This window comes from Typopeltis vanoorti, chromosome 26, assembly GCF_054136105.1.
Source record: "Typopeltis vanoorti isolate ZY-2024b chromosome 26, IOZ_Tvanoo_1.0, whole genome shotgun sequence".
NCBI lineage: Eukaryota > Metazoa > Arthropoda > Arachnida > Uropygi > Thelyphonidae > Typopeltis > Typopeltis vanoorti.
Genome location: NC_143574.1, coordinates 24,982,608 through 24,996,797, shown reverse-complemented (window position 1 = coordinate 24,996,797; position 14,190 = coordinate 24,982,608). Strand labels below are relative to the sequence as shown.

Genomic DNA, 14,190 nt, shown 5'->3' with positions numbered 1-14,190 from the left:
TCATTAACGCAAGGAAATGAGAAAATTTTGAACTTGCACGAATAGGAAACATGGATGAGGTTCTGCTGACTTTTGATGTGCCCTCAAACAAAACTGTAGATTCTTTATGAAAAAACTCACTACACGGTTGTTTTATCTTGCTGTGCTGATGGGACAAAATTGCCGCCACTATTGATTTTTAAAAGGAAGATGCTACCCAAAGAAAAACTGCTTAAAGGAGTGTTTGTACATGTTCAGCAAAAGACTGGATGGATGGAGGAGGAATGAAGTTATGGATAGATAAAATTTGGTCTAGGCACCCTGGTAGACTGTTGAAGAAGCCTGCCATGCTAGTATTGGATCAGTTTCGTTGTCACAGAACAGATGATGTTACAAATAGACTCAAGGAATTGAAAACTCAGTTAGCTGTAATTCCAGGAGGTCTAACTAGTCAGCTTCAACCTTTAGTTGTCTGTATTAATAAACCATTTAAGTGATTTATGAAGGAGAAGTGGAACAGCTGGATGCGGTCTTCAGATTTTGAGGTTACGCCATCAGGAAGAAGGAAGAGGCCTAGAATTTTGCAAGTTTGTGAGTAGGTCAAAGCTTCATGGGATGCTGTGAAAACTGAGACAGTGGTTAAATCATTTAAGAAGTGTGGAATTAGTAATGCACTGGATGGTACAGAGGACAATTTGCTGTATGAGGACTCAGATTCTGATTTAGAAGAGGTTTCAAGTGTCTCTTCATTTAGCTCTGGAGATGAATTTCTGGGTTTTGACGATTAAAAGGTGGGTACTCTTTCCTAGTTAGATTAGGTATTTGTTGAAAGTAGATCTACTTATTACTTTATATTTGAAATACTGTAAATTCATTATAATATTCAGTGATAAAGTTTTTTTCCTAAAAAATGTGTACAAAACAGGGGGTGTGTCCTATACGCCGGCAAATACGGTATTTGTTTTTTGATACCTCCATATGCCTGTTTATCCTCCAACTCAGGACTACGTGGTTGCTCTCACCAATGGGAGGCAAATATGTCATCTCAGTCACAGTCAGATCCTCTAATGCTATGACTAAATCCAAAACTCTTGATCCTCATGTTCCCTCCACTAAATGCTGCCTAAGATGGTTGTCTCTCAAGAAATCCAAAAATTTGATTCCCTTATTATTGCATGCTGTCTCCTCTGAGCAGTTTATATTGCTATAGTTGAAGTCCCTTATAATGATCATTCGATTTGCACTTGCCAAACTAATATTAGTCCAAATCTCTTTTGAGATTTGGACTAATCTTAGAAACCAAACACCATCACCATCCATATTCCATAATCTGTCACATCATCTCACTAAATATCTTGCCTTATAAATATATCTCACACCACATACTCTCAAAGCCATTGGTGTTATTTCCACTGAGATTGTCCACCCTGAGAGCACACGATTCACCTCTTATCATTAATAACACTCTACCACCACGATTACCTTCCCTATCCTGCAAAATATGCTATATCCTTCAATTTTTATCATAATTGTTGGAATATAATTCTCCTCATTTAACCATGTTTCATTGATACCAACAACCGTTGGAGAGATTGAGTCAATCAATGCACAAACGCATTCCCTTTATTCCTAATTCTCCTAGCATTTGTATAAGAAAAACCAGTGTATTGCCAGTGTTCTTATAATCATTATTAATACCCTCATACTCCATTTGGCTCTGTAATATAGTGTCACCCCCTCGGAAGTTTTTTCACTTGGTCCTGAAGATACTTCAGACACTAACTTTGTTTGCTTATACTTGGATAAAGGATTAACCTAAATATATAATTTATAGTGTCACCCCTCATTTCCCAAGCCACTATCCCCATGAAGCCATCTCTGCAACATTTCAACTCTGCAATTCTAGTTTCCTGTCCCAACACATCCACATATTCCAGACTTCTTTTTCTATACATTCTTGCCATCTTCACTGATTCTTCATCACCACTTTTCTCCTCCACTATGCATTATCATAGCATGTTGCACCAAGGCAACATGCTATCTTTCCTTAAACACATTTCTGCTGCACTATCTCTGTAACATCAACCTCAGATCTTGCACTATGTAATATCATGCTACCTTTCAGGTCATTTGTTTCAACCATTACTATCCTTTCCTCTACACTTTCACTCCTCTTTACTGCTATTGCCATAATATCTATCATTTCACCAGGCAAGCACTCTACACACCTTGAATCATCAGATCCCCATACATGACACTCTGAACAGATTCGTTTATCTTTCTCTCACTGGCATCCCTGACTCTTGTGGCTTCCAATCTATCTCAATTCTCTCCCACTCTCCCTCCACCATCTCATCTCTCTCTCTTCCTTGCTTCTACACTCCCGACTCCCTGCAATTTCCTCTCATCCCCTGTCTCTCCCATTTCCCCCACTTTCCTCTCTCCTTTGCTCTCTGATGCTGTTCTCTTACACCTACTCTCATTCCTCTTACACTAGCCAACCTCTCTCTTTCCACCCAAGATCATCAGGAACTCAGTCTTTATTCCTTCCACCTCATTTCTCAGCAGTTCTCTCTCTACATCTGCTTTCAATTTACATTTAAACAAACAATTATGGCCATCAGACAAAACATCTCCATCTACTAAACTGCCCAAGGTTAAATCCTTATATATATCTTTTAACATTCTCTCCAACCTCCAACATGCTACTGGCATCCACAAAACTGAAAATCACCTGTTTCTGAAGCACTGTCTCCTCTACCACTAAATCCCAAGATCGAAAAACTTATGCCTCAGCACCTCCCACTGTTTACATTTCATGCACACATACATATTCCCATCTCACAGTGCCACATTTTTAAACTATAGGGAGCATGCCTAGCAAGCTACAAAATCATCAACTATTCTATAAATAATGTCGTCTTTAAATGGTTAGGGGCTAGGTGTAGTGCTAAAACTGGTGGCTGCCATGTCAAATACAATCGATACACATGGAGACAATACTGAGACAGCAAAATCCTAACTAAATACCACATCATGCAAAAAAAAAAAAACCCGATCAATATGAATAATGCAAATAAACACAATAATATCTTTCCTTAGTATTAATACTTAAATCTTTTTTAACAGTTTGCATCATATGTTGCATCTGTCTTTGTTCACAAACAGTGCTACTATAAGTTGTTTTGTTTGGGGTTTCTTTAAAGGTCAAATATAGATCAGTTATTATGAGATTCTGTAACTTATGTACAACTTGAAGTATGCTTCTTTGCTTTTGATTGAATATCAGTAAATATGGGGATATAACTCTTTGTCTGTCGGCTTAAGTTGGTATGCACTAAGCAAAATGATATTAATAAAAGTAAGTGTTGCTTCCTGTATATTAATAGTTGACCATGCTTTAAAAAAAGGGACATATCTTATTGGTTAACTCCTAAAAGATCGTATTTTAATATTTTGCAACTGCTGTAATAAAAGCTGTATACTCTCCCAATCATGGATGATATCTTTCGATTGCAATATTCACTTTGAGCAACACATAGTGAAATGAAGAGTAATGAATATAATTTGAGGCATAAATTTACATTTGGTTGCTTGAGCAAGGTTCTAGTACAAAGTACTATCAAGCAGGGAAAAAAAAACTAACTTTAAGGATTTAAAAGTTAAATTTTATATCAGGTTCTTACATATTTGGTATCTAGTTATTTTAAATTTAGCCAATTTCTTGATTAGAATTTGTTCTTTATAATACAGGAGGTAGACTTCACAATACAGGAGGTTTACGAAAGAACAGATATGTACCTAGAACTTCCCAGTCATATTCCGGAATAGATCAGGATAATGGAAACAATGAATTGGACTCCTCTCAGTCAGAGTCAGGTGATTCCTATCATCCTCATAATGAGATCATCGATGATCCTGTTCGTCATTCTGGTGATGATTTTTCTTCACATTCTACAAACAGTGATCAACTGAGTACCAGCTCTCGTGGTAGGTCTTAATATATATATATATATATATATATATACATACATAAAAATGAACTATTATCATAAACTGTTTCAAAATGGGTTGTATGAACTTTTTTTATATGCATTTTTAATTATTTTATGTATTTATTTATATTTTGCATTTTTTAAATTTATATTTAATTTGTCTGGAAACCCTGTTTTAGAGACCAAACATGGAACATTTTCATACCATTTTAGGCCTCTAGTAAGTGGTATGGTAATTCCATATTGGTTGATGAAATTCATTTCTCATCAAAAGACAAACATATGTGCAAAATGCTGATCCTCACCCTGTTGGTTGGAAAATGGGTACATCAATCCATTTTGAACAACTAGGTTATCATAGGAGCCAGGTGGTAGATGAATTTTTAGATGGTATTGAATATCATTACCCAATGCGACCTCTCCACTGCTTATTGAAGATCTGAAGTGTCTTCAAAAACATTTGTTTGGTTTCTAGAGTAGGATTTCCAGTCTGTCTAGCCCTTAGTCCACTGCATTAATAATATACTGTGGTGGTATAACTTCTCATGGGTGTGGTTCATATTACAAAAAAATATTTATTTCAGATATTTCTGGAAAATTTCTTATATTACTCCTCTAAATAAATATTAATTTTTATAGGTATTTTTATGATGTCATTGGCTTTTTACTCAATTTTTAGGGCATTACTGATGTTTTAAAGACAGTTAGACGAAGAATATAAGGAAGGAATAATTTTGGACAGACCTTTGGTAGGATGTTCCTGGTGTCTTCTTATTGAGCAGCATCTGGCATATGGCGATAAACATTTATATTACTGCTGAAAGGAATGGGTGGAGGGGGGGGGATTGGAAATGTGGAGACAGTGAGATGTGGGAGAATTGCATTTAAGACAAAGATATGTGCATTTAAAACTCAAGTTTCAAGGTGGGCTGTGAAATCTTTGGGAAGAAGGTGAAAGATAGAACAGAATATAATATGATGAAACAAGATTAGGGATCTCTACACACGTTCTGCTTTCAATTTACAATTGCACATACACACTCATGGCCATCAGACAAACCATCTCCATCAACTAAACTGCCCAAGCACTTCCCACTGTTTACATTTCATGCGCACATACACATTCTCGTCTAGCACTGCCACATTTTAAACTATAGGGTGCATGCATAGCAAGCTACAAAATCATCAACTATTCTATGAATAATGTAGTCTTTAAATGGTTGGGTGACTAGGTGTACTGCTAAAACTTGTGGCTGTCATGTTGAATAGAATCAATCACATGGAGACAATACTGAGACAGTAAAACTCTAACAAAATACCACAAAGGCATACAAAAAAAAAAAATAATAATCATTTAATAATCATCAAATAATAATAATAATTTGAATAAAGCAAACTAAAAAAAAAACAGTATTGTCATGAAAATAAACTCAATAATATCTTTCCTTACTATTAATACTTATCTTTTTTTTTTTTTTTTTTTTTTTTTTTTTTAACAGTTCACATCACACTTTGCACTTGTCTTTGCTCACTAGCAGTGCTGCTATAAGTTGTTATGTTTGGGGTTGCTTTAAAGTTCAAATATAGATCAGTTATTGTGAGTTTCTGTAACTTATGTACAACTTGGAGTATGCTTCTTTACTTTTGATTGAATATCAGTAAATATGGGGATATAACTCTTTGTCTGTCGGCTTAAATTGGTATGCACTAAGCAAAATGATATTAATAAAAGTAATAATACTTATCTTAATAGATATAAACTCAATAATATCTTTCCTTACTATTAATACTTATCTTTTTTTTTTTTTTTTTAACAGTTCACATCACACTTTGCACTTGTCTTTGCTCACTAGCAGTGCTGCTATAAGTTGTTATGTTTGGGGTTGCTTTAAAGTTCAAATATAGATCAGTTATTGTGAGTTTCTGTAACTTATGTACAACTTGGAGTAAGCTTCTTTACTTTTGATTGAATATCAGTAAATATGGGGATATAACTCTTTGTCTGTCGGCTTAAATTGGTATGCACTAAGCAAAATGATATTAATAAAAGTAAGTGTTGCTTCCTGTATATTAATAGTTGACCATGCTTAAAAAAAAGGGACATATCTTATTCTTTAACTCCTAAAAGATCGTATTTTAATATTTTGCAACTGCTGTAATAAAAGCTGTATACTCTCCCAATCATGGATGATATCTTTCAATTGCAATATTCACTTTGAGCAACACATAGTGAAATGAAGAGTAATGAATATAATTTGAGGCATAAATTTACATTTGGTTGCTTGAGCATGGTTCTAGTACAAAGTACTATCAAGCAGGGGAAAAAAAACTAACTTTAAGGATTTAAAAGTTAAATTTTATATCAGGTTCTTACATATTTGGTATCTAGTTATTTTAAATTTAGCCAATTTCTTGATTAAAATTTGTTCTTTATAGGACTTCACAATACAGGAGGTTTACGAAAGAACAGATACGTACCTAGAACTTCCCAGTCATATTCTGGAATAGATCAGGATAATGGAAACAATGAATTGGATTCCTCTCAGTCAGAGTCAGGTGATTCCTATCATCCTCATAATGAGATCAATGATGATCCTGTTCGTCATTCTGGTGATGATTTTTCTTCACATTCTACAAACAGTGATCAACTGAGTACCAGCTCTCGTGGTAGGTCTTAATATATTATTATTATTATTATTGTTGTTGTTCCGTGAAACTCCAATCAGTCGACAGACTCATCGAGGGAGGCCCTAACATCATGTCTGGAACAACTATTCAACATTCACATAGTATCTATCATATCTTGCCATGAACTCATTCACGGTCGTAGCACCCAGAACAGACTCTGGAAGCTTATTCCACTCATTCACCACTCTCCAAGTAAAAAACCTAGCTCTAACACCCTTGTCAACCACGCTCTTGCCCAGCTTCCATGCATGGCCCCTAGTCCTCCCACCACCAGTCATATTTTCAAAAATATCTTCTGGATCAATCTTATAAAAACCCTTCAGTAATTTGAATGTCTCAATCATATCATCCCTCCTTCGCCTATCGTCCAATTTCTGCAACCCACAAATCCTCAACCTATTCTCATAAGGTTCATTCCACAGACCTGCTATCATCTTGGTCACTCGTCTCTGGACCCTCTCCACTTCCTCCCCATCACGAAGAAACCCTGGTGCCCATAACTGGGCACAGAAGTCCAGATGGGGTCTTATCAAGGCTCGATACAGAAGAACAACAACTTGCTTCTCTCTGCATGTTAAATTATTTTTCATAAGCCAAGTGATTTGGTGAGCTGTTTTAGTTACTTTTGCAATGTGCCCCCTAAACTTCAACTCCCTATCCACCAGCACTCCCAAATCCCTGGCCTCATCAATCTCCTGGAGTATGGTTCCACCTATGCGATATACTGCTGCTATTCTTTTCACCCCAAAGTGCATAACCTTACACTTTGCCACATTAAACTGACATCCATTTTTCCTAGCCCAGTCCTCCAAACTATCCAAATCATCCTGTAAAATTTTGACATCCTGTGCACTCACAATTGCTCTACCCAACTTTGCATCATCAGCAAACAAGTGAACACTTCCTCTCAAATCCTTTCCAATATCATTGATGAACAAATTGAAAAGCAGTGGTCCAAGAACAGAGCCCTGCGGCACTCCACTAATCACAAGACGTCTTTTTGACTCCACTCCTGAATAAACCACTCTCTGGTATCTCTCCTTCAACCACCCTCCTATCCATCTTACCAACCCTATATCTATCCCCATCTGCTCCAGTTTACTGATTAGGGTTCCATGTGGTATCCTGTCAAAGGCCTTGGCAAGGGTCCAGTAGTATCACTGTAAACCCATTACCCCTATCCAGTTCAGCCATCACTGTGTTATAAAACGTGAGCAAGTTACTGAGGAATGATCTACCCTTCACAAAACCATGTTGTCCCCCATACAATATCCCATTTTCATCTATCCAATCTGTATTCTTTTCTTGACTAATTTCTCTAAGACCTTGACAATGATTCCTGATATGCTAATCGGTCGGTAATTTACAACAGCAGTCTTGGAACCACCTTTATGCAGTGGAACTATTTTCCCCTCCTTCCACCCGCTCGGGACTAACCCAGACCCGAGACTCAAATTAAACAAAATGGTCAAGGGTACTGACAATTCTTTAACTGCTTCTCGTACTACACGAGCTGGTGTACCATCCAATCCCACAGATGTATTGGCATAACCTCAATTCACCAAAAAACAAAAAAATTCACCACAATTCCCATATAATCTACTGGTTTATTCGTTTCTGCAATGTCACCACCTGGATGATATACTTTTGCAAAGTGCTCACTCAGTAACTCAACTATCTCAACTGATTCAGTTACCTCCCTACCATCGGCATTCTTTAAAATCAAATCTGCCATGTACATTTTTCCTTTTACTTGCTACATATCTAAAAAACTGTTTAGGATTCTCTTTAGCCTGCATGGCCAATGTTCTTTCGTAATCCTTTTTTGCTTTTCTTACCACACTCGTCACCCTTCTGGCCTGCGCTTTATACCGGTCATGTGCCTGCCGGTCACCCTTCTCCTTAAATTCCCTCCATAGTTGTTTCTTTTTTTGCAACTCAAGCTTAATGGTGTTATTCATCCATTTAACCCTTACTTGATTTATTATTCGGACTCTAGGTATACAGTCAGCCATTGCTTCATGCAAGCCCTTCTTAACTACCCCCCATGCACTATCGACTTCTAGTCATTGCAGTTGTACATGCCATGGCACTGAGCCAATCAAACTCCTAAGCTTGTCATACTTTCCAGCCCGATAATTCCACATGTACCCTGTCTTAATTGAAAATTCTACACCTTTAGCCACCTCCCAAGTCAAGACCCTATGATCACTCTCACCGATTGGTGGCAATGTGGTCATATTTGTTACAGCCAAATCCTCAGATGTAATTACTAGCACTCTCTGACCCCTAGTATTTTCCATTACATGCTGTCGCAGATAGTTATCCCTTAATAACCGCATAAAATCCAATTCCTTCCTCCCGTGTGTCCTCTCCTCACTCTAATCAATGCGACCATAGTTGAAATCTCCCATAATAATCACCCTCCTTCCACTCATTTCTTCTATTTGCTTGTGCATATTGTCACCACCATCTTTTCCATCACCTGGTCTATAGCAGCACCCAATTGTATATTTAGTTCTGCTAGCCACAATCTCACACCAAATGGTCTCAAATGTGCTCTTTTCTCTATCCTGCAATTCAACTTCTATTCTCCTTGGCTGTAGCTCATCAGCTATCATCAACAATACTCCTCCCCCATTTTATTCTCTCTGTCATTCCTGAACACACTATACCCATCACATTCAATCCCACTAGCTATATCATCTACAGTCAGCCATGTTTCACTAATACCAATAACCTGTGGACTGGAAGTGCCAACCATGGCCAAAAACTCTTCCTTCTTGTTCCTAATACTCCTAGTATTAGTGTACATGAATTTAAGACCCCCATTAGCCCCAACCCTACCTTGATGCCTTATATTAACTATCCCACTCTGGTTTGTTGTCCTTATTTGCTCTAGCATATTATATTCATTCTTACATTCAGCTGCCTCCCTAAGGACTGTATATCTACCTCCCCCCCTTAACGAATCTAGTTTCCCTGAATTTACACATCCACTACATTCAGCAACACTTTCTCAAGTCTTCTTACAATATAACTATTCAAATTCAAGCCATCCATCTTATATAGATCCTTTCGCCCATCAAACTCACTCCACACGTCCAGAAATTCCACACCACTCGTCTTACATTACCCACGCATAAAGTCATTTGCAATTATGGCCCTCCTTTTAAACATTTCACTGTCATACTGGCAAAAGACTAATCATTCTAACTCTCTCACTCTTTTCTTTTGCTACCTCAAATAATTCATTCAGGTCTTCTATCATTTCCATTTTATCTCCTTTCAAATCATTCGTACCTGCCACAAAAATCATTTCTTTAACCCTTTCCTTTTGCTCTCTAATAGACTCAATTACATCCTTTATGGTCACACCAGGTTGGTACGATTTTGTCAAATCCTCTACTAACACACCTCGTACTAACGAGTCTCCATACAGCACTCTATCCTTCATTTTGTTCATGTTCACATTCATACGCCTATTTTTCCTGTCATACCTTTTATTATTGGTTGGTTCATTCAGTCGACTTTTGTTCATGCACTCTAGCTGCTGTTTTGCCCTTTCTATCGCACCATTCAACAACGCGATCTCATTCAATGCATCTATCTCATCTTTTTTATTCTCTGAGAAACCATTAATACTATCATTCACACTTTCTACATTCACACTCTCATAATTCTCATGTACAACCTTGCCGTTTCTTGTCATATCGTTATTTTCTTCATTCTGAAGTTTAACAAAAATATCACACTCACGATCCGAAATACACTTCAATTCCTCATTCTCCCTACGTTTTCTACACACATTCAATCCTTTATTATCATCTATCCACACTCCGACCGCACTCCGTAAAGCATACATTTCACAGCTAGTACACTGACTCATTTCTTTTATACTACTGTTCTCTGATAACGATGCCGAACCATCATTACTGGCCGCCATTTTCCTTCGTACCGGTGCCATAATTATTGCAACGTATTTTATCAAATAATAAGTTATACACACCAAAAACACACAAACAGACGCACTAAAATACGCAAGGCAAACAAAACTACTCAATATTAACTAATTTTATCAACGATAACTGAAAATAATACTTATCTTATCAGGAGCTTGCACGAACACTACACACTACGATATAACCTGAACTATTATCATAAACTGTTTCAAAATGGGTTGTATGAACTTTTTTTATATGGATTTTTAATTATTTTATGTATTTATTTATTTTTTGCATTTTTTAAATTTATATTTACTTTGTCTGGAAACCCTGTTTTAGAGACCAAACATGGAACATTTTCATACCATTTTAGGCCTCTAGTAAGTGGTATGGTAATTCCATATTGGTTGATGAAATACATTTCTCATCAAAAGACAAACATATGTGCGAAATGCTGATCCTCACCCTGTTGGTTGGAAAATGGGTACATCAACCCATTTTGAACAACTAGGTTATCATAGGAGCCAGGTGGTAGATGAAATTTTAGATGATATTGAATATCATTACCCAATGCGACCTCTCCACTGCTTATTGAAGATCTGAAGTATCTTCAAAAACATTTGTTTGGTTTCTAGAGCAGGATTTCCAGTCTGTCTAGCCCTTAGTCCACTGCATTAATAATATACTGTGGTGGTATAACTTCTCATGGGTGTGGTTCATATTACAAAAAAATATTTATTTCAGATATTTCTGGAAAATTTCTTATATTACTCCTCTAAATAAATATTAATTTTTATAGGTATTTTTATGATGTCATTGGCTTTTTACTCAATTTTTAGGGCATTACTGATGTTTTAAAGACAGTTAGACGAAGAATATAAGGAAGGAATAATTTTGGACAGACCTTTGGTAGGATGTTCCTGGTGTCTTCTTATTGAGCAGCATCTGGCATATGGCGATAAACATTTATATTACTGCTGAAAGATGGCTGAAAGGAATGGGTGGAGGGGGGGGATTGGAAATGTGGAGACAGTGAGATGTGGGAGAATTGCATTTAAGACAAAGATATGTGAATTTAAAACTCAAGTTTCAAGGTGGGCTGTGAAATCTTTGGGAAGAAGGTGAAAGATAGAACAGAATATAATATGATGAAACAAGATTAGGGATCTCTACACACGTTCTGCTTTCAATTTACAATTGCACATACACACTCATGGCCATCAGACAAACCATCTCCATCAACTAAACTGCCCAAGCACCTCCCACTGTTTACATTTCATGCGCACATACACATTCTTGTCTAGCACTGCCACATTTTAAACTATAGGGTGCATGCATAGCAAGCTACAAAATCAACTATTCTATGAATAATGTAGTCTTTAAATGGTTGGGTGACTAGGTGTACTGCTAAAACTTGTGGCTGTCATGTTGAATAGAATCAATCACATGGAGACAATACTGAGACAGTAAAACCCTAACAAAATACCACACAGGCATACAAAAAAAAAATAATAATAATCATTTAATAATCATCAAATAATAATAATAATTTGAATAAAGCGAACTAAAAAAAAACAGTATTGTCATGAAAATAAACCCCGTAATATCTTTCCTTACTATTAATACTTATCTTTTTTTTTTTTTTTTTTTTTTTTTATTTAACAGTTCACATCACACTTTGCACCTGTCTTTGCTCACTAGCAGTGCTGCTATAAGTTGTTTTGTTTGGGGTTGCTTTAAAGTTCAAATATAGATCAGTTATTGTGAGTTTCTGTAACTTATGTACAACTTGGAGTATGCTTCTTTACTTTTGATTGAATATCAGTAAATATGGGGATATAACTCTTTGTCTGTTGGCATAAGCTGGTATGCACTAAGCAAAATGATATTAATGAAAATTTGTGTTCAAATGTGTGGGAAGGCTTATGTGTTCGTTGTTCATGTTGATTAATTTTAACTGTATAAATGAGAACACAGAACTCATAACAAAATAACTATTTTTTAACTTATTGCTGATATTTCGCTGGTATTCTATCCAGCATCTTCAGAGCACAAAAACAGTTGTACATTACAATTGTCCAAACTTGTCCCATTTTTATACCAGATTGTGGTTGTTACAGTACGCCAAGCAACCGGTATAACAATGGGACAAGTATGGACATTTGTAACTTGCAACACAAAGACTAAAGTCCTAATTAGTTCCCATCTATGTTGTGAGAGGGGGAAAAAAAAACAGAGTGAAAGCAGCTGTTAATCTGGTCGTAAGATGACAGTCTCCCAAATCTTTTGCAAATTTATACAGCCATACTTGTTGAGATTTGGAGTATGTTTCAAGGCTTCTGTTGATTCTAGGATCAACCTCTCTGAATTATAAAAGCTTCGGTTTTGTTTTTTGTTAAGCACTTTTATTTTTTCCAATCGATCCTCTGTGTAGGGGGTATCTAAAACATGGTCTACTAGACCTGACTTGCCATAGCAATAGTGCTGGATGTATTTTTTATGTTTACTGTGGCATATGTTCACAGTTCTTCCTGTCTGTCCATAGTAAGTTTGATGACACGATCAGGGCACTTCAAAAACTCCAGGATGTGACAAAGGAGAGATCCTGTCCTTGGGTGAATGGATGAGGGCTGCCGATTTCACATATGGTTTAAATATGGTGATAGTTGATGTTTATTCAGCACTCTAGATATCTTTTCAGATATGAAAAGTATGGGGTGGCGACAGTTTTGTTGTAGTCTTCTATGGTAGACAGTGGGAAGGATTTCTGGGGAGCATTTAGTATTTTGTCTGTCTTATGGGGATTATAGCCATTGGCAAGGAAGGTGTGACATAAGTGAGTGAGTTCAGCAGTGAGAACAATGTCATTGGAACAAATTGCTCTAGCTCTGTGGGTTAGTGTTTTTAGGATACCATATTGTTGAGATGAGTGATGGTGTGATTATCTCCCTGTATGTGTGAGTTTTCTATAAACTGAGAATGATAAGGAACCATCTGGAAGATGTGTGATCAGCATATCCAGGAAGGGCTGACAGTCATTAGCTTCCAGTTCCATTGTAAAGTGGATTTTTGGGTTTTGGCTGTTTAAATGTGCTAAGAATGTATCCAATGTGTCTGGACGATGTGGCCAAATAGCAAGCACATCACCAGCATAGCATAGTCAGAGCCTTGGTTTGAGCATAGCTGTATTGATAGCTAGCTTTCCCAGTGTTCCATGTAGAAGTTGGCTAAGGGAAAAGAAAGTGGGGGATGCATTGCTGTCCCATCTAATTGTTTATATAATTTCCCTTTCCATGTAAAATAACCTGCTTATATACTGTGAATTTAGATAATTGAAACATATCAGAGGGAAAGTATGATTTTAGTAAATCAAGGATTTCAACTAACAGTATATTTGTGAATAGTGAGGTATCAAAACTTAACATTATGTCTGAACTTTTTAAGGTATGGTTTTCTAAAATATTTTTCAGGTGGGCAGAATTTTTAACATAGGAGGGAGAGTTGTTTGTGAGAGTGGCTAGTAGCTTTGCTAAATGTCTCTAAATGTCTAGCAAGTTTATATGTGGGACTGTTTATCTATCCAC

The 14,190-nt window shown here is 36.6% G+C and overlaps 1 protein-coding gene across 5 annotated transcripts in view; it reads left to right on the top strand.

Moving 5' to 3' along the window:
* Nucleotides 1-14,190, top strand: part of LOC150092419 (uncharacterized) — a 209,242-nt gene that overhangs the window by 59,249 nt on the left and 135,803 nt on the right. For all 5 annotated transcript variants that reach the window (XM_090414940.1, XM_090414943.1, XM_090414942.1 and 2 more), the window contains exons 4-5: nt 3,733-3,969; nt 6,411-6,641. In XM_090414940.1, the coding sequence (XP_090271066.1) occupies nt 3,733-3,969; nt 6,411-6,641 (468 nt within the window). The remainder of the gene's footprint in view (nt 1-3,732; nt 3,970-6,410; nt 6,642-14,190) is intronic.